The 21712-nt window shown below is 44.0% G+C and overlaps 1 protein-coding gene across 2 annotated transcripts; it reads left to right on the top strand.

The window, feature by feature from the left end:
* The first annotated feature begins 17048 nt into the window (after positions 1-17048).
* Positions 17049-21539, top strand: LOC117644978. 2 transcript variants are annotated; one of them, XM_034384841.1, is made up of 2 exons: positions 17049-17129; positions 20786-21539. In XM_034384841.1, the coding sequence occupies exons 1-2, from the start codon at positions 17106-17108 to the stop codon at positions 21314-21316; spliced, it is 555 nt and encodes a 184-aa protein (XP_034240732.1). In that variant the 5' UTR covers positions 17049-17105; the 3' UTR covers positions 21317-21539. The 2 variants fall into 2 exon arrangements, with proteins under 2 accessions (XP_034240732.1, XP_034240733.1); XM_034384842.1 differs by lacking the exon at positions 17049-17129 and adding an exon at positions 18046-18123.
* Positions 21540-21712: the final 173 nt, after the last annotated feature.

Here is a 21712-nt window from a genome sequence, read left to right as displayed (position 1 = left end):
CCCGGAGCACCAGAAGTACACACTAAATGTTTTTGTACGAATTTTGTACGAGACATCGCAGTTTTTTGTTCACACGAACTTTTCGTACAAATTTGTTCAAAATTCAGTACAATTTTGTACAGCAATGTGCAGTTTTTCGTACGAACATAGTACGAAAATTTCGTGTGCACAAGAAACTGGGATGTCTCGTACAAAATTGTACGTAACATTTAGTGTGATCAAGCGTATTGCCAGTACATTATTTAATAATTCTTAAGTACTTCTTTAAAAACGAAAAAGGCCGTATTATGGTGGCACGAATTATTAGTATAAGTACTGGCAAAATGAGCAAATGTCAGACCCTTTTCAAAGGGTCGAAATCGATGAAACCCATTCGGGATACTCTGCAAAATCATGTGTCGACATAGTACACTCCACCTGGAGCCAACCTGGCTTGTACACTCCACCTGGCGTCGACCTGGCATGTACACTCCACCTGGAGTCAACCTGGCTTGTATACTCCACCTGGCGTCAACCTGGCATACACTGTTGCTAGTCCCCAACCCTTTGCACGTAAAGCAGAGCAACAGTGTACTTGCAGGTAAACGCCACCTGGCGTGTACTTGGCAAGCATGCTGCAGCCTGGAGTGTACACGCAAGGTTGACTCCAAGTGGAGTGTATCCCAGGTTGACTCCAGGTGGAGTGTACTATGTCGACACTTGAGTTTTTAGAGTAGGTCGAGACGTGGTTCTTCGGGTTGGCAGGGCTGGAGGGCACTGCGCGCGCGGCAGCAGACCCTGCACGATCTGTGCCTGGCGGTGTTCGCCGTGTCCCAGGAGCGCATCCTGCTGCTGCTGTACCAAGCGCTCTTCTACACGCTCACCAACGCCACGGCCTCCGTCGCCAAGCTCACCACGGACGGCAAGCTCTCGGCGGCCGACCTCTGGAAGGGCTTGCTGGCGGCCAACAACCTCACGCAGTTCATCGCGCTGGGCGCAGTGTTCCAGCGCTGCCCCGCGCAGGTCTGTCCCGGACGCAAAGTGGGCCAGAAGACCGGTGGAGGCGGCCACACCCTCAGATTCTTATGATGAAAGGGTCATCGTACATACGTTGAAGTGAGAGCATACGCTCTACAGTAAAATTCATGCGTACTACAATGAAATCACGCATACCTGACGCTGAGCATATTACTGAATTATTATTTAATTATTACTGAAGCATATTACTTATGTTCAAATTTATGCTTTCCTTACGATGAAAAACCATCGTAATACGTATAAAAACGATCATAAGATGTTGAGTGTGCAACTTGACGCGTTTTGAGCTCCAGAGTCGCTTGACAGGATTCAAACCAAACGTGTGCCCCCACCAATGCACTCCTCGTTCGGACAGCAATCCATTCTTGGGGTCACGCATTCTGTTCGAGTCTCACTCTGGAGCTCAAAAGGTGTCTACACTAGCCGCTTTAGCCATCTCCACTGGTTTTCCGGCCCACTGTGCGACGGTGGAGCTGGCACACGATCAGATTTATGTGCGAATACGTTGGTTGAGCAACGCTTACAGTAAATTCCTACTCAATTGCACCTGACGGAGCATCCTTATTACTTAACTAAGCATTTACTTAGTTCACTGCTGTCATAACGTGAACATAACACGAATGTTAAACGCATCATAAGGTTGAGTGTGCACGGACTTTTGAGCCCAAGTACTTGCAAAATGATTCAAACCAAATCGTGCATAAACAATCACTCTGTTCGGACACCTTCTTGGGCAGCTTTGTGAAGTTACTTGGGCTCAAAAGTTTAACGCCGTTTAGCCATAACTGGTTTGGCCCTTATGAGGGCTGCAAGTTTGACAGGTTGATTTCCCTAACTCTTGCAGTAAACTCCACCTCCACCAAATGTGGATGAAATCTGCGACGAACCTTATCAAAAACCTGCGAAATATCACGAAACTCCTCCCAGTTCCAGGAATCGGTTATCGTGGTCGAGCGCTACCTCAGCGGAGCGGCGGCCAGGCTGGTGCCGAAGGACGGGTGTCGCGAGGTGAGCTTGTACCGGGCGGAGAAAAGTGCACTGCAAGAAAAAGTGTGAATAGTACAACAAAAGTAGAACAAAAACTGTACAATAAAAGTCCAACAGGGATTGTATAAAGTACAACGAGAAGTGTACAAACCACAACGAGGCCTGGACTGCCCAGCACTCGTCATGCTGGTTCCATTGTACTTTGTACAATAATTGTTGTACTTCGAAAGTACAATAAATTCCTGATAAAAAAATCTGCCAACTTTCAGTGTGGCTCCTGGAATATATAGCCCTGGGAATTCCAGGGGCTGCTTTTGCCGTGACGTTCTCACTTCAGTTTACAAACATAAGTGAGAACAGTAGACGGTTGTCTCATACTTTCTTTCCACGTTTGCGCTGATTTGTCTGACAAAGTTGTGAAAAAGGGCCTAATCACTGAGAATAAAAAAACTCTTCGGTGAGGGTGAGGAAGGCTTCCTCGCTAAATTTGGGTGAGGAAGGGTGTACAGCTACCTATATGGCTCCATGGTATTATGACCCAAATTTGGGTGAGGAAGGGTGCACAGCTACCTATATGGCTCCATGGTATTATGACCGAAATTTGGGTGAGGAAACCTTTCTCACCCAAATTTCGGTGCTAAAGAATTCCTGACCTTGTCATTCTTGTCATGATCATGACCGATCATGACTCTTTCATTCTCAGTGATGAAATCATGACATAATGTAATCGAACTTGGGCAGGTCGAGCTCTTTGCCGAGCAGATCAGGCGCCAGAGCAACTGCTGCAGCGTGTTCAGTCTCTTCAGACTCGACTCGGCGTGTCTAGTTAAAGTGAGTTCCAGTCCGTTTATCCCCGCTAGCGATGGCCCCACACTCTCAGACTGGTTTTACCTTTTTTATCTCCATTCACTGTGAAAAATTCCGTACTTTTGAACGGAAATGGTACAGAAAAATATAGTACGGAGGTACGGAGAAAAGTACGGAACGTTCCGTACTTGCTCCATATGAACCCATGAAAATGGGTACGGAAAAGAGGTAGGGTAAAGTGCCGAACATGGATCGGGGTACCAAACATGCACACTAAACTTCTTACGGATACATCCTATCTTTATTACGGACATTTTTGTGCAATTGCAATTACGGATAGATTTTGCTTGTAATACGGATGAAATCATCCGTATTACAAAGAGTTTTACGTCCGTAACATACAGACGAAAATATCCGTATGGTACGGACGTAAAACTCTTTGTAATACGGATGATTTCATCCGTATTACAAGCAAAATCTATCCGTAATTGCAATTGCACAAAAATGTCCGTAATACAGATAGGGTGAATCCGTAAGAAGTTTAGTGTGTGGATCATTTCTGTTTGGGGGTCTATATCTAAAGACCAGGTGACCAGATTGTAAATTTCTGTCTTTCCTTGCATAGACTGGCCCTTTGACTGTTCAATGTGAAACTGACAAGTTTGTAACTGCGTCTCTCTACTCTGCAGGGTTGCGTTTAGAAAGACACCTAAAACAGGCCCCCGAAAATCGATGGAAAAATGATGTTCAAAGAGGTGATTTTTGCCCCCCTGATTCTGGGCCAAGCAATCACCGCAGTCACTTCAAAATTTTTCATCATGCAATTTAGACGGACTACTTTGATACTACTGACTACTGAATGCATACCTTGCTTTGTGTCCGTACGCTGGTGGGGTGATCCATGATTGGACCACCCTAACCTAACCTTAGTGAAAATAGCCATATTTTCTTGTCCTCACAACTTCCGAAGTATTCGAGTTAGAGGTACCATTTTTGGTAGCCATATGACCAGTAAGGTAAACATCAATATTAGATTTAAAAATAGTGGTCAACCCATACTTAATTTCGATCTAGAGAAGATTATTTAAAAAGTGATCCATGTTTGGTAACCTTACCCTACGGAACGTTCCGTAGTTGGCAAGTACGGACGGTCCAGGCAAATTATTGACCCGTACTTTCCGTTCCGTACTTAACTTTTTCCATACTTTTTTCTCAGTGTTATTGACTTTTTGTCCTTTGCCTACGTAGTGTTTTAAGCAGCAATGATATGTAGTATTTCCTTTGTAACCATGTACAACTTTGTTCACTATAAAGACTAAATTGCCATCAATTATTGACTATTTTTGAAGTCAATTGCGAAATGACTCTTTGTCATGTTTTCATGGTGAAAATATCTCTTAGTAAGGCATATGTCCTGAAATGTCGAATTCAAACTAGGAAACAGCTGTCTCATTTTAAACCCCTGTCCCAAAATTACCCCAACTGACCCTGCCCTGAAAAAAGGAAAAGGGACCGAACGGCATAAAATTTTCGCGCTCTTGGGCGGGCTAAGTTTATATTTCACAGTAAACCACGACGGGATTCCAAGAGACAACACGTCTTTGTGCGGGAGACATGTATCTCGTCTCAGTATTTGTTTTTTTTTGTTTTGCTTTTTTATGTTTTGACTTTGACACCGTTACAGGTAGTGTCGCTTTTCTCCGCATACTTCGTCACTTGCCTGCAGTTCGACATCGCGTACCGCCAGATCATCTAAGAAGGGCGGCCCTCTCGACCGTATCATCGATTTTTCTTCTTAACTCAGTGCGTACTGACTCCGGAAGGGTGTAAGCTAGAAGTATTCAAGTTTACATATTGTATCCAGTTCAGAATTACCTCCGCACTGTAAAAAAAAAAATTTTAACTGAAGAACACTTTTATTGTTGAAGTAACCCTCTTGTGAAGTTTATCCTACGTATATTGCGAAATTTTCAGCTGCATCTTAGCCGCCGTTTCATCTGTTTCAGAATTTCCATGCAAAGGCACTATGATGTGCTTCTTTACAAATGCTTTGGAGGGGGCAATGAACTGACAGTAGAAGAAAATGGACCTCCGCACACGCGCCGGCCCCGCCGTCCTGCAGTTCCAATACAGGGCAGCAGCGAACACGGAAAAAAACGGAACCTGGTTTTCCCAGGAAGCCAATGGTGAAGGCATAGGCGATTTCCAGGGAGTACCTGGGAAAACCAGGAACCGTTTGTCGCCAGTCTGTCCACCGCCACGATGCCTGCATGCTTCTAATACTCAAGGCCAACGCCAAAGAATTTTCAATCGTTGGAGTCGAACTTGCATGCAGTTTTCAAGTACGCAACCCATCACTGTACACTAGTGCGATGGACTTCTCGTTTCTGATTACACTCTGATAAGCCTACGAAGCTACGAAGCACAACTACAAAGTTGCTTCACAACTACAAAGAAAATAAAGGCATTGCAGAATTGCGTCGTATTCTAAAGAAATGTTTCGTATTCCGAAGGATTTTGCTTCATAATACGAAGCATATAGTTTTTAATCTTCTGTGTAGGCACAAAGCGTAACCCCCCCCCCCATTTGCTGATTAATTCGAGTGTGTTTGGGGAGGCAGGAAGGATGCCATACGTTCTCCTTAGAATTTTTGTAATAGAGAGTTGAAGGTTTATTTGTTTTCTTAGTCTCTCATCACACAATCAGCGCACCTCATAGCTCTTCACACCGTCAGGTTCCCAGCTACGCACTGGTAAAAATGAAGCGTAACTCTATGCTTGAGTCAAGCATAAAGTTACGCTTGAAATAAGGCATAGACTGGAAATGGGGGAAAACTTGGCGGATGAACCTGTTACGCTTGATTTCAAGCGTAAATTGATGACGCTTGAAAACATTGGGTAATACTACGCTTTAGTTTTACCAGGGCGGACATGGAGGATCTAACATGAGTAGGTGAAGTAGCTCCTCAGTGCAGTCACTATTTAAACTCTGTTCATTTTCCTGCCCGTGAGTTTTTCTTTGTGATTCCAGTTGTGTATCGAGAGTTGCCGATGAATGTAAAGACCCAATAAAGGATACAAGTATTGGTTTCCATGTTTGCATGTCACCGTAGTACACTACCTTACAAAGAATTTACCCAGTTTTTCCCATGTTTCCCCATATTGCTCCGCCTGTTTTTCGGTCATAAGAAACCCTGCGCGACACTGTGAAGTAGCCTGCTCGCGGTTTCTGATGATGGAATTATTCAGATTTCGTACAGGTAAGGTAGGCCATCGAGCGCCACGCGTATCGCACTCAAAATATTAAACCGCAGTGTTCGAAGTGGCGGTTGTGTTCGAAGAAAGTTGAGCGAAAATAACACGAACGAAATTAGATTTACGAATCTTTCTTTGACTTCCTTAGAAGGTGTGACATAAACACGTTCAATTAAAATTGGAAAATTGAACTCCGAAAACGTATCGGCGCGACTTAAAAATGAAAGAGAGTGGACATGCTATTGGAAGGTGACGCACGTTTTAAATAAATCATCCCTGGTTGGCTTTGTCGTAACTCTGAAAATTGTTACAGGAATAGTTCTGTCTGATCGCAAAGATGATTATCATTACACAATTCGCGAGATTCGTGACATTCTTGCGCAAAAAGCACAGCTCCTTCACAGACGGGTAAAATTCAAGGGCATTGACACGACCTGAACCTCATGTCGTCAGAACTTGATGAAAGTTGGCTCAAATGTTACCCCCATAGGGGTAAGTAAGCCCACAAAATTTGAACCCTCTAGCTCAACTAACATGGGCGCAGTGAGCAATCTAATTTTCGCCTGAAAGTCATTTTCACCTTTTTCAGCAAAATGCACATTTTTGGAAAAGTCGTCGCGCTGGCCGCCCCGACGGCCTTTCCTCCGCCTGATCGACGTTCCTAGACTCAAAATTGTCTGGGGAATCCGAATCTGGCGTCGGTTTTCCGATAGCGTTGCGATAAAAATCCAAAAATGGCACTTTTTTACGGAAATTTAGTTATTTTAGGGGTTCACGCGACAGGCCGTATCCACTAGCCCCCAATCCAAACATGCCCGTTTCAACTTTTTTTCAGTTAAGGGACACCATAAGCTTACTTTTAAGATGGGCCCCGATATTGTGTATGGGTCTCGTTTAGGAGCTAGCCCTATGCCCAACTTTTGACTTTTTCCCTAAAACTTGTTTTTCTATGAAACCTTTAAAAAGGCATGGCCTCCTCAAAAAACGTCCTAGGCGGCAAATAAAGTAGTCTAACGGACGCAGAATTTCCCGAGGATCACGATGCTGCACGTGCATATGAGTTTTGGGGCCTCAAACACAGTCAAAACTACAAAAAACAACAAATTTATGTTAAATGCCACAAAATGTTGAACGGCAATTACGACCCTTTTCCCCGTCGCAAGGCCGCTTTCCCGTTGCCTACTCGGACTCCTTGGAGTTTCCACTTTGAGAATAAGCAGGAAAGGGTCAGCAGCCCACACTGGAAACTGCGGATTTCCCCATAAGGGCGAGGCACCGCGCCGCCCAGGTGGGCAACCAGTTTGACGCACCCCTTGGCCACAGGCAGTGGAGGTCGCGCGCGCCGCCCGGGTAGGCAACGGCATTTGGTCTTTGGACCTTCCTTTAGGATGCTATTGTTACGGAGTGCGATTATTCACCTTAGTTTGGGTGCAGTATTGTCTTAAAGTTGATCAAAACCGACTTTAATGGCATTTTTGACCGTTTTGATCAACTTTGAGACAAGACTGCTCCCAACTAAGGCGCATAATCGCACTCCGTAACAAAGGCATGCCAAAGGATGGTCTAAAGACCAAATGCCCGTTGAGAAAGTACAAAGGATCAGACGCAGAGGCTGCTTAAAGTCGGCCCAAAACATGATTTTTCTAAGGCTTTTTTGACCGTTTTGAATAACTTTGAGATAACACTGCTCCCAAACTAAGGCATATAATCGCACTCCGTAACAAAGGCATGCTAAAGGAGGGGTCCCGTGGGGTTGCGAAATTTTTCCTGCTCTTCAAACCGACAAGCGTATGCTCTAACTTAAGCATGCCTGCAAGCACGCTCTACCTAGCGCATGCCTGCCAAGCGTGCACTTACTAGTGCATCACTGCAAAAAAAATCCATCTTAATTTTAAGAAACTAGTTTGTGAAGCAGTTTACAAAGATTTTTTGCTATTAAAAGTAAGAAACTTTCTCCTCTTAAAACTAATGACCAAGTTTTTAAAATTCATAGATCATGGTTTATTAAAATTCATAAACATATTTGACTAAAGTGGGAGAAAAGAACTTCTATACCGACGTCCGAATTCGAGTGGGGATTTCAGAATTCTGAAATGCATCTTACAACGTGACTCATAACAGCGTCGGTTGTCAAAAGTTGGTCGGAGCACGAAGACCTGAGAATTGTTTGTCGTCCTTCTTCCGACTGTGCCATGGCGGAGGAGGTGCCTGGACCTAACCTAATGGCCGACAGCAGACGCCAGCGAGTGGCAACATGGTTATGCGTTTTACTCAACTCCAGTGGAATATTTTGTTAAAAAATTTGAGCTAGCGGCTAGAGAAGACATTTACTAAGGTAACAGATGGTATCATTTGCCAAAAGAAGTTCTTTTAGAAATGCAAATAGGAAATACTTATTCCGGAACGGACACGGCGCTCTAAGCGCCACCTAGCGGCAGGTCTGTGAAACCTGACCTTGAACCCAGCGGCTGACTGTGGGCCATACCGTGTGAGAAGTGGCTTGGCGACAGTTTGCGTGAAGTAATCAAACTAAACCTTCGGTTTACGTTGAATGTGACAGCTATCACTGAAGCGTTGAACTTTAACTTCAATCAGTTAGTTTCAGAAATCTAGTAATGAAAAGTCATCAGTCATGTGGATTTTAAGAAACCAATTTTTACTTTTGGCAGGCAATCTTAATTTTGACAACCCTGTTCCTAAGTTTTAAAAGTGGTTTTGAAATTTACCAACTATTTATTACTTTTCATTTTAGTTTTGGTAAATGTAATAAAGTATAGCACTTTTCACAAACTTTTCTGAGTTTTCATATCATTTCAAAATGTTATTAAATTTAAGACATTTTCATGTCTTAAATTTCAGAAATTTTTTTGCAGTGGCATACATGCTATGTACACGCTAACTGAAGCATGCATTTAGTGCATAATGGATAGGGAGTTTCCTGCATCAGAAAGCGTGTACATGGCATGTATGCACTAGTAAGTGCATGCTTGGCAGGCATGCGGTAGCTAGAGCGTCGAGGGGGAAACAACTCCCCTTTTTTTTGTACACCAAAAATTTAATGCTTCAAAAATTTTACAAATTTACAAAAATTCTCAAAAATTTTCATAATTTTGAAAATTTCCAAAAAATTTAAAAAATTTGTAAAAATGCAAACTTTCTTGAAAATTTCCAAAAATTCTAAAAATTTTCGAAAATGTCTCAAAATTTCTCAAAATTTCTGAAAATTTTTCAAAAATTCTCGGAAAATCACAAAAATTTTCGTAATTTCCTAAGTAAAGCCAAAAATTTTTGAACTTTACTGTAAGACTGCGAAGCACCAAGCAAGCTCAAGTTCAAGGTAGTGAGGCTGAAATATTTTTGAAGGGATGACTTGCGTGATGCCCGCTACTTAGTGTTAATACAAAGCACCCTCCTGTCAACGTTCAAACGGACGGAGCGTCGTAGAAACATGATTCAAAACATGTCCTTGTTCCTCATTTTGTAAGGAATCTAAAAATGTTTTTTGTTTAACTCTCAAATCGTTAGAAACAAATTTTCCTAGATTTATGCTAATGAGTCTCGGCTCGTCTTCCGAGAAGGCTCCGGTGGACCAGGTGGCTCGACTGTCCTCAGGGCGGCCCTGGCGGCGCGGCCCCGCCCGGAGCGGGTCCCTCCACCCCTGCCGGAACCTCGGGACAGAGTCAGGTAGTCGGCCGTCACCAACCGATACACCACCGCCAGCCACCATCCATCCTGAATCGCAGTATATGTGGCATTTCGCAAAATCTTACAAACGAGCGTCCTGCACGCCTTCACACGGTTCAGAATCATGTTAAATGAACTTTGTACGTCAATTTTAAAGGCAGCTGTAGTCCAAACATCCTGCCGGCGGGGCGGCCGAGGAAAGCTCGCTGTCAATGAATGGCATCCCCGGATGCAGGTCGACGCCCCAGCCACCCCCTCCCCCCTTCCCCCGCCGGGCTTCTTGACCTTGGCTAATTGCGGGGACGTCTCGAAACAGTGTGTCATTTCTTTGGAGACTGGCGGCGTTTTTACCGAAAACCTTCTCGAACCTTCTGGAATGGCTTTCGGACGGGCCCTTGCCGCTCGGGAGTGGCGTAGGACAAAGCCCGCCATTGCGCGACGGAAATGCGACGATACACTCGCGCATATGAACAAAAGGATTTTTTCTTCAAAGTTCGGACTCCCCTGCCTTGGCCGGGCAGGTCCGGACGCGCCAGTTGCCCAGCAGCCCTTGCTCATTCGTGCGTCGTCAAGCCATGCGCGTTCTGTGTCGCCGCGCGTGTTGTGATTTGCCTTGCCCGCGGCTCAATCGACGCCCTACCTGGACCATTTACCCCATCTTTCTCACCTGTGCTACTCCCCCACGCCCTCGTCAATGTCAAAAATTCACAAAAATTTCCAAAAATTTTCAAAAATTGCCTTAACTTTTCAAAAAATTTCAAAAATTCTCAATAATTTCCACAATTTTTGAAAATTTTAAAAATGTCTAAAAATTTAAAAAATTGACAAAAATTTAAAAAATGTAGGAAATTTACGAAAATTTAGAAAATTTTTCGCTTTTGTACACCAAAATTCTTAGTTGTTTCCCCCTCGTAGAGCGTGCTTGCAGGCATGCTCTAGTAGGAGCATACAATGTACGCTCTTCGATTTGTAGAGTGGGGGTCGCGGAAATAATTGGCTACAAATTTGGAGTCGCGAGCCGGAAAAGGTTGAGAACCCCTGTTTTAGAGGCAATATAGGAAAATGAAAAAAATCGTTCACAAAGGTGTTCAAATGTGTTCCAATTCCTTGGATGAGGCCGGATTCACGTTAAGAGACATCGAAGTCTGTGGAAACGTCACTTGGTGCGACTGTTTATTATAGTTTGAATGTAGTTTTTAAAAAAAAAATGTTCAATTTGAACACATTGAACGTTTCTGGCCAAACGGTCCGAAAAAATCCAAAAGACTTCGTACAGAATCGTTTCTTATACCTTTGAGAGCGTCTCTGTCAAGTACATCACTGCATCACTGAATGTGCGACTATTTTGGCTAGCGCGGCCACAGGGCCAGGCGGGCCCGCGCTTGCGCCGAGAGCCGCCGCGCGCGCTGTGAAAATTGTGAAAATAAAATTCTAACTTTGTCGGCCTAAAAGTCAAAAGTATTTCATCTACGCTAAATGATCCAGGAAGCGGAAGAAGGGAATAACTTGACTTATCCCCAAATTAAGTTTTTATTTTATTATTGTGCCTTAGAATGGTTTCCATCATTACACCAAATTATTTGACTGAATTCCAAGCAGTTCAGGAGAAAATCCACATGGAAAAAGGGTATAACTCAACTTAACCCCTTTTACGGTCTAAATTTCATTGGAAAATGGAGATAACTCAACCGAAGTCCACATGAGTCCGTTTGACAAATTGGCAAAAGGATATAACTCAACTTGTATTTTTATGAATCTAGTGTAAAAAGAATCAACTCAACTTAACCCCCCCCTTAATTTTAAATTTCAATTTGGAAAAAAGAGCTAAGTCCAAAAAATACACCAGAGTAACAAACACTTTATGCAGACTATTGTTCCACTTGACTTGTCTCCAAATTCCTCTTTGTTTAGGAAATATAAGGTGAGCTGACTCTATTATCCATTTCAACGGAAAGTGATTAGTCGCAGAAATCCTCTACAAAGTGACCATACACTTTTGATTTTTTTTTCCAAATTTTTACTAATGCTTTTTGAAATTATGAACATCTGCAACATTCATTTGTTTTGTTTTAGTTTTCCCTGCTAATAGTTTTTGGTTTCTCCTGGAAAATGGCCAAAATTGAGTTATCCCCTTCTTCCGCTTCCTGGATCAAATCTGAAGGCAGTTTTAGATTCCTTGTTATATTTTACGTCGGATAGAATTCTTCGCGTGTTGAAATCGGTCCACTGGAAACGAAGCTACGTCAAAAACGGACTAACGGCAATTTCCTGGAATTTCCTTGAAAAATAGCCGATTACTGGAATCATAGGGGACGAATCAATTGCCTCTCCAGCCAAAATTGTAACTATACGTCCATACTACAACTGTGCAAAAGCTCAATATCTGGTCATGACGTACAGCTTTTTTCCGTGAGGCCCACCGCCTATGCCTACCCGGGCGGCGCGCGCGACCTCCACTGCCTGTGGCCAAGGGGTGCGTCAAACTGGTTGCCCACCTGGGCGGCGCGGTGCCTCGCCCTTACGGGGAAATCCGCAGTTTCCAGTGTGGGCTGCTGACCCTTTCCTGCTTATTCTCAAAGTGGAAACTCCAAGGAGTCCGAGTAGGCAACGGGAAAGCGGCCTTGCGACGGGGAAAAGGGTCGTAATTGCCGTTCAACATTTTGTGGCATTTAACATAAATTTGTTGTTTTTTGTAGTTTTGACTGTGTTTGAGGCCCCTAAACTCAAATGCACGTGCAGCATCGTGATCCTCGGGAAATTCTGCGTCCGTTAGACTACTTTATTTGCCGCCTAGGACGTTTTTTGAGGAGGCCATGCCTTTTTAAAGGTTTCATAGAGAAACAAGTTTTAGGGAAAAAGTCAAAAGTTGGGCATAGGGCTAGTTCCTAAACGAGACCCATACACAATATCGGGGCCCATCTTAAAAGTAAGCTTATGGTGTCCCTTAACTGAAAAAAAGTTGAAACGGGCATGTTTAGATTGGGGGCTAGTGGATACGGCCTGTCGCGTGAACCCCTAAAATAACTAAATTTCCGTAAAAAAGTGCCATTTTTGGATTTTTATCGCAACGCTATCGGAAAACCGACGCCAGATTCGGATTCCCCAGACAATTTTGAGTCTAGGAACGTCGATCAGGCGGAGGAAAGGCCGTCGGGGCGGCCAGCGCGACGACTTTTCCAAAAATGTGCATTTTGCTGAAAAAGGTGAAAATGACTTTCAGGCGAAAATTAGATTGCTCACTGCGCCCATGTTAGTTGAGCTAGAGGGTTCAAATTTTGTGGGCTTACTTACCCCTATGGGGGTAACATTTGAGCCAACTTTCATCAAGTTCTGACGACATGAGGTTCAGGTCGTGTCAATCCCCTTGAATTTTACCCAACTAGAATTACATGATTTTGGACCAGAATTTTCTCAGTGAGTCATTGTTTCCTGCAGTATTTGGTGTGCTGATCACAAAAATGACTTTTATTTTCACTCCAGACCTTTACTTTTCCCTAAACTTACCAATTTCGGACCAAATTTTTTAAGTCGAGTTTTACATAGTTTCCTGCAGTTTTTGGTGCGCTGATCACGAAAATGACTTCCAATTTCATCCCAGACCTTTACTTTTCCCAAAATTTACCAATTTCGGATTAAAATTTTCAAGTCGAGTTTTACATAGTCTCCTGCAGTTTTTGGTGTTCTGATCACGAAAATGACTTCCAATTTCATCCCAGACCTTTACTTTTCCCAAAATTTACCAATTTCGGACCAAAATTCTATAGTCGAGTTTTTCACAGTTTCCTGCAGTTTTTGGTGCGCCGATCACGAAAATGACTTCCAATTTCATCCCAGACCTTTACTTTTCCAAATATTTACCATTTTCGGACCAAAATTCTATAGTCGAGTTTTTCACAATTTCCTGCAGTGTTTGGTGTGCTGATCACGAAAATGACTTCCAATTTCATCCCAGACCTTTACTTTTCCCAAAATTTACCAATTTCGGACCAAAATTTTGAAGTCGAGCTTCACATAGTTTCCTGCAGTTTTCAGTAAGATAATCACGAAAATGACATTAATTCCGGCCCTTTCGTTACGGAAGACACTGTATTGGCCTTATTCTCCACTCTTTGCCATCTCCTACAAGAATGTGTTCAGACGCATCGCTCGCCTACTACGCGCCCAAACTAAACGGCGCGTGCCCCTAGTGAGTTGTCCACGTTTGGTTTTACAGTGATGCAATGTCAATAGGGAATCCGAACACTTCAAATGAAACACGCGCCTTGCACAGCAGGCCAGAGGACCGGTGGAAGCGGCAAAAGCTGTAGAGGCGTTTTGAGGCTGAGAGTCGCTGACGAGCGTGTGGCCCCACGAATGAGTTCCTCGTTCGAAGAGCAGTCCATTGCTGGGGTCATACTTACGGTTTGAGTCGTTTGAGTCCCATTTAGTGACTCTGGAGATCAAAATGCGTCGGCGAGTTTGGCCGCCTCCACCCGTCTTCTGGCCCACTGCGCATACCTTTATGTGTCGACAGAAGTCATCCCGCAGCCAGTTGACGTGGTTGCGCCCGCTCCACCCGCGATCCAGAACTGCATTGAGACGCTGGACTTGCGCCGTCTTAGTGACAATCCACACGACATTTTTCAAGAAGACAAAGAAGACATGCTGGCCCGCGTGCGCCAGTATGGGGTGAGTACGGCTTCTATGGACTACGTGAAGCTTCGCGGACTCCACGCCTCAGCACAGTTCGAGGGGTCCTATTCAAAAGATCTTATCTACGCGTTTCCCCCCAAGACAATCTTATCTTAAACGCAGGCGAATTTCACTCAGTTTGACCATTTGCGATGGGTACTAGAGTAAGCGGGATATATTTCTGCATGCACTATTGGTTTCTTTGATCTGTCATCTTTACATTTCAGTGAATTTAATCACAAATTATGTTGGTTTGTAGCTGTATCAAATGATCAAACTGACTGAAATTTGCCTGCGTTTAAGATAAGATTGTCTTGGGCGGAACGCGCAGATAATAGTACGGAGGTTAAGCGCCATGTTTCGCAGCAACCTTGCAAATTGTGATAGAGCTATGCGGTTTGGCACGAGTGTTTTTAGGACCAATATCTTTGAATTTAGTCGTGGGGGCATGTCGGGAACCGATGCAAGAGGTCAGAATAGGGCTTTCTTTGCTACATTTTGCTGTTTTTTTAACGTTCTTTGCAGTCAAGCCTCCAATTGAAACGCTTGACGACCCTATATCTGTACGATGGTTCCTTTCGACTTTCCGAACTCGGTGGGGAACTTTAAGATGCATGAGAGCTCCGTCGGGACCGTTCCCGACCCCACAAAGGTCTCAACATGCCACTTTTATCGATTTTGGGTGTTTTCTTTGTTTATTTTTTGACGTTTTGAAGCTGTTGTCCCTGCCTGGACGGTCCATACGTTCTGTACTGTGATAGATTATTGTTGCACACAACCTGAGATGCCGTGTATCAGTGTATGCCTTGAGGGGTGTCAGACTAGCCCGTAAAAAGTGTTTCCATTATACTTGCAACTGTTCTAATTCCCTTTTTTTTTCAGTTTTAGCTTCAAGCGGTAGTTTTTCAGGATCCCGTGATGAGATATTCACCTTTCATTATAAGGCCGAGTAGGGCGCCTGGGAGCGTAGACTACGGCTGTCAGGAGTGCGTCTACAACACGTAAGTAACCAATGTAGTTGTATGTAATTATATTTCATTAGAATCGATATAAAGAATTTTGATATGCACTTTCTTTTACAGCAGTAATTTGTATCATTTCAGTTAGTCTTCTAACAGCAGTGGAGTCATCACTATGTTCACGCACAAAGTTACGTCAACTATTGACAGCCAGTTTTTAAATCCAAAAATCATGAGATTTTGCCAAATTAAACTATTGTACATGAAATCACCAATATCTGATCCGTTTACCACGTTCCAGTAAAGTTACGTTTTCCAAAACAAAGAAGAAAAAAATCATTTATAATCTTCCGAGTTTGACCAGCACACTCCGGAACTTTAACAACAAGATTTAACAAAAAATATGTTTAACTATTAAAAGAAAGTAACCAAAACAACTGTAACTGCAATATATTTTCTTCCCTTGTCAATGATTTTTATAAAACCCCGTGACAACATAGTAAATAGAAATTTAAAAAAATCATTTTTGAATCACAAATACTACAAAAATGCGTATTGTAAACGTCTAGAATTCTTATTCACTTAATAACAAAAGTTAAATAGCTTCGTTAAATCCTTTCACTCCGCGATGTTTCAAAGCGATGTTCCCAACACTCTAAATGTCTCAGGATGAAGTTGAAGCTATGTTACTTCATGAGACAAGGGGTCCCCTTACAATAGGGTACTTTCGTAGATCCCTGAACCGGAAGCACACAGACGCCATGTTGGCGGAAGTAGATCCAAACTTGACATGGGAAAGAGACGTTCGTCAAACGTATCGCCCACACTGCGAGAAAAGATCGCGGTAAATCCAGTACTGATTACTCCAGACTTCACCGTACTTTTTTTAACAGGCAATTCCGTCGTTTTTTTTACAGGCAATACCGTACTTTTTTATACAGGAAACACCGTACCTTTTTTACAGGGAATCCCGTACTTTTTTACCCGGCAATCCCGTACTTTTAATACCTATCAAAAACTGCTATAATTTTGTTCAGTCGATTGACCCTCTTTTTCCAAGTTCCTGATGTACGCAACTGCTGAAGTCGGACTCCTGGACCCCTCTTCCGACCACTCGTTAGAAAGGTCTTGACGAGACCTATTGAAAGGTGCAATAAAATTTTTCAGTCGGTCGACCCCCTTTTTTCAAGATCCTGATGTGGACACTTCTTGGAAGCGGCCTTTGTTGGGACCAGATCTGGTCTTTCCTACGGCATGGACTGTACGGAAGAACGGTAACTACTGTTAAAAGACTACGGAATATTTTGTAAAACAAGTACGGTAAATACTGTAGACTGTACGGAGGATACTGGTTTTTGAAGTACGGTAAAGTTTGGCAAAAAAATTATCCAGGATTTACCGTCATTTTTTCTCAGAGTGCACACTTGAACATAAACAGTTGTTTGATACTTGTTTGCAGTGCATATGTGTTTCGCGAGCAATATTTGTACAGTTCGGCTATAGTTTTGGATCCGAAGAGAGGTTAGTTTCCGGCCCATTTTGGCGTCTGCTGGTCTGCTTGCTTCCGGCTCAGGATTCTACGAATGTACCCTATACGAATCAATGTTTCTTCGTTATAGACACTTCCACTAGAACGCCAAGTGAAGAACAATGGTCATATAAATCACCGGAAACAGTTCCCAAAAACATCTTATTTGAATGTTTTGAGGGTTTTCACAGAAAAACATGTCAGTGACAAAACTCATCCAGGTAAGTTTTATCCATTTTAAGAACCCTAACGAACATATAAGATTAACAAACAGGCGACTTGTAAGGACTATGTGCGGCTTTGGTTATTCTTCTTCTAGACTCGGTGGAAGTGTTTATACGCATATGTTTAGCATTTTCATAGTAAGGTTCTAAGAAAAACCACCTTCGTAGTATGCCCGCGCTGTTCCCTTCGTATAAAGGAAAATTCCTTCCTAAGACATTAAGAGTGAAGGCACCAGGCGGTATAAAAGACGTCTTGCGTAACTTAATGTTATCTTTCTGTTCTGCACCCCTTCATTACGAATACAAACGCTGATCGTGGCACGTAATGAGCAACATACCAGCTCTCGATGCTTTTACGACGCAGGGGGCGTTTGGAACTTCGAATCTGCTAATGAATCGTCGGGGTGAATGTTTTCATCCCTCTTAAATGCGGTTCTTCACTTCGTAAGTAACCTGCACTCGGTTGGCCAACAATTTCAATTAGAATCCGACAATAGGATCGTCCCAATTGCACAGCACGAACTGTGGGACGGCAAGACGCAAAAACGTGTGGTGCAACTTCCGATAAAATTGCTGTTTTGACCCTGTATATGGACGATTGACGGTTCCGCCGGGTTCATGTTGCATCCGTAGGGTCACCACTAAGTTCAGAATAAGCACTTTATGCATAGCCCAAATTTGGAGGCGTTCAGGAGTTTTACACCGAACAAAATTGCAGAAAAACGGCTAAAACGCCGATTTTGACCCATTCCGGGGCTCTGCATCGGAATCAGACATGCCCCCACGGGTGAAAAACAAGATATTGGTCCTAAAAACACTCGTGCCAAATAGCAAAGCTCTATCACAATTTGCAAGGTTGGTACGCTTAACCTCCGCACTATAAGATCTTTTGAATAGGACCCCTCGAGTTGGCCAGAAGACATGTGGAGGCTGCCAAAATTTCGACGCGTTTTCAGCCTTAGAGTAGCTGACTGGGACTCGCACCGGACATGTGTGTGACTTTACCATTGCGATTGCCCTCCGAACGAGGAATCCGCTCTCTATAAGTGGTAATTCTCTATAGGTGAAAATTTTCTATTATGGTAGTGCAGCTGAGTTTAAACATTCCACCGAGTATATAGGGTACTTTCGTAGAATCCTGAACCGGAAGCAAGCAGACCAGCAGACGCCAAATTGGCCGGAAACTAACCTCTCTTCGGATCCAAAACTATATCCGAGCTGTACAAATATTGCTCGCGAAACACATATGCACTGCAAACAAGTATCAAACGACTGTTTATGTTCAAGTGTGGCCGATACGTTTGACTAACGTCTCTTTCCTCTGTCTGACGTCTCTGTCTTTAGTCAAAAGCAATGAAATGACCACCAGAAGAAGACAAGGTAATTCATCATTTCCAGCATAAGGTCAACATCATTTCCAGCATAAGGTGAAAGGCCTGTCTCATTAGATAAACATTATTTTTTTCTGGTGGTCATTTCATTGCTTTTAACTAAAGACAGATTTTTGATGCTTATAGTGCTATGTCAAAGCCACATTGGAGGCACCTGACTTAAAGCGTTACCCTAATCGAGAAACATTTTAGGAATGTTGCCGGAAAATAGTCGAATTTGTCGTAAGGCAATTTTGACCCCTTCCTCCTGCTGGTTTGGGCTCATTTACAAGAGAGAAAGTTCCTTTAAGTTAAGAATCTGTTTTGAGCCCCACCTGAGTTGTTCGGATGGAGAAAATATGCATTAGAGTCCAAAACCGTTAATTCATCGAGTTACAAAGACTTCAGATTATAAAGTTGGCTCCAGAATCCACAAATGAAATATAATTTTGATGACTACTTGGGATATTAGTTAGGGCTATATAAGGATGCTTTGGGCTTGATTTGGTCCAGTTCTGAGTCGGAGTATTTGAGATATGAAAATTGCGTAAAATTCTCTAATGTTACACGATTGGGGTAACGCGTAAAGTCAGCTGACTCCAAAGTGGCTCAAAATTACTTTTTAATATGCTCTTTCATTTAAGAAAAGCATTGGGCAAGTGGGACCTTAATTTAGCAGCATTTTGACACTTTGAAATTTTTCAACCTTAAATTGCGCTAAAATAGGTGAAAATGGTTTTTTGTCATTGGTCCGATTGCAAAATTATTTTACAGGGAGTCTCTCCTAGTGAGGACCTCTTGATAAAAAAATTGGTAGGCCAAAACTCCACATTGACCCGGAAAGTTGATTTGGTCTGAGAAAGTATGCATCTTAGATATATTTAACTTGAAACCTTCACCACGAAGTGCTCTACTCATTGCTTCAACTTAAATTTCAGTAACAGCTTGCCGAAAGCAAGCGCCACAGACCAAGATAGGTGTAAACGCTAGGCGTGGATTGTCGAAACTGGCGCATCATCGCGAAGCCACAAGACACGGTCTGGCGTACACCTACCGTGTAGATATGGGCGAATTTCGTTTGTAATATGGAGGAAATCTTCACCATGAGATGGTGGTGCGGCCTTTCGCCAAGACATTTAGAGTGCATTGGTGACCTTCACCATGAGATGGTGGTGCGGCCTTTCGCCAAGACATTTAGAGTGCATTGGTGGGGTCACACGGTCGATCCGAGTCCTGCTTAGCGACTGCGGAGCTCGAAACGCATCTGAGCGATTCTCACGTTTCGGGGTAGTTTCGTTTCTTCTGACTCCTGTGCCCAAACGAGCGCAGATATCGACATGGGATTTGTTTCTGATGTTAGGGAGGGCCATTGCCCACTAAACGCACACATTTCGAAAAGTTCACGTTCGTTGGATTGGTCTACGTAGCGTTTGGAATACCCCAAATGTAACTTCCGTGATTGTCCAAAGAGAACATACTCGAACTTTCCGCCCCCAGTGTGGCGGTGTGGTTCGAAAATGCTGCCAACTGTCGATGGGGATTCGAAGCTTGGCATGTCTCGAGCTAATTTCAACCGAAGACCAATACGCCAGACTTCTTTCGAAGGTACTTATGCTGCAACGAAAAATGTCCTCCGTATATTCAATTTCACTACACAAATTTCGAAAAGGCAGCTCTGGACTTCTCCCCAAGCCAAACTTTTAACTTTCCATGACACAAGCCATCAAAGTGGAGTCCCTGGGACATAATTGCATGGGTCGCGGAAATCTAAGATGCTGTACACGGTCTCAAAGCGGGCTAGAGCATTATAAAATGGCGTGTATCAACAATTACCTGTAACTTCCGTGGCACCCTTTACCCAATAATGCAGCAGCACTAGGTGAAAAAATTTTCCGCTTATATGTCGGGCTTAGAGTATCATTTGACCCTGGAACGACTTTTAAGCCACAGCAAGCCCGAGTCAGCCGTTTAAGCTGATTTTCACACTTTGTAACTTCCGTGATAACGTAATTTCCGTGATCAAAACACCCACTAAAACGTATGGGAATACCTTATGGCTCATGTTTTTAGGAAGATAGTACAAGGTCTTTACTATAAATACCATTGCCATAACTCTAGTATCATCCAGGACCCCAATAATCAGAAAAACTTAATTGGATATTTCTCACTTTCGGCAAATCAGAGACGCCAAAACTACCCCGAAACGTGAGAATCGCTCATCTACAATTTTGGCCTCCGCCGCCACCGTCTGCACTGTGTATCGCTGACGCCGTCTGTCTGCAGGTGCGGCGGATGACCAACGTGTGGTGCCACGCTGACCCTGCCTGGGCCCTGGACGTGCTGCGGAGTGCCGCCCCGACGCTGGAGGAGCTTGACCTGAACAATCCCCGCGAGGAGCACCTTCTGGCTGCGTACGAAATGCCTGTACTGCGGCGGATGGCGGTGTTGTGCGCCGACGGTGCCCTGGACGCACAGCCCCCCGCGCTGCCCGCCCTGCCACGAGGCGTCCTCAAGTGGCTGCGTGTTTTGGGACTCCCCCGGGCCACCCTGGCCTCCCTGCTGCGGGCCCACAGTGCCTCGCTGGAGACGCTGTGGCTGTACGTCGGCACTCCGGGGGCCGGGCCGTGGCCTGTAGGATGCGACGACCTGGACGCCCTGCTGGGCCAGTGCGGCCTCCGCGTGTCCAGGGTCGTGCTGGGGAGGTGGTTCGCCAGCCACTCCGAGTCAGCCTGCCGTGCACAGGTGTCCGCGGTGCGGCGCGTGCTGCCGGCCGCCACGGTGCAGTGCGACATGTGTGTGTGGAAAGTGTTATAAACACGACCGTGGACTGGGCACAGCCGGCGGCCAGAGCTCTAGACGCGTTTTGAGCTCCAGGGTCGCTTTGCAGTGCGACATTTTCGTTTGTTTATAGGTTTCCTTGCAAACAGTTTAATTGTTTTTGTTCTGTTGAAAAATGGTGGAAATTGGGTTGTTCCCTTCATCCGCTTCATGGTGAGATGTGAAAAGATGTTGAGGAGTCCTGCAAAGGGGGCATGTAACAACGAATTTTAAGAAAGGACTTATCCTTATTCTGTTCACGATCTGATGGAACCCCGCATTCCGATCATAAATAGAAACTTCAAAAATAAATTTTGTTTATGTTTGCCAACCCTATCCGCCATCATGCGTTTGTAAGTGTGTACTTGCGAGCATGCATTTGTACGTAGGCAC

The sequence above is a fragment of the Thrips palmi genome, unplaced genomic scaffold (assembly GCF_012932325.1).
Source record: "Thrips palmi isolate BJ-2018 unplaced genomic scaffold, TpBJ-2018v1 HiC_scaffold_18, whole genome shotgun sequence".
Lineage (NCBI taxonomy): Eukaryota > Metazoa > Arthropoda > Insecta > Thysanoptera > Thripidae > Thrips > Thrips palmi.
The sequence above is the reverse complement of the archived record's forward strand: the minus strand, read 5'-3'. Positions and strand labels throughout refer to the sequence as shown.

Coding starts and splice junctions, on each gene's coding strand:
- LOC117644978 (XM_034384841.1), top strand. CDS start 17,106: ATGTCAGTGACAAAACTCATCCAG. Junction 17,130..20,785: donor CAGTGACAAAACTCATCCAG/GTAAGTTTTATC, acceptor GTCTGTCTGCAG/GTGCGGCGGATGACCAACGT.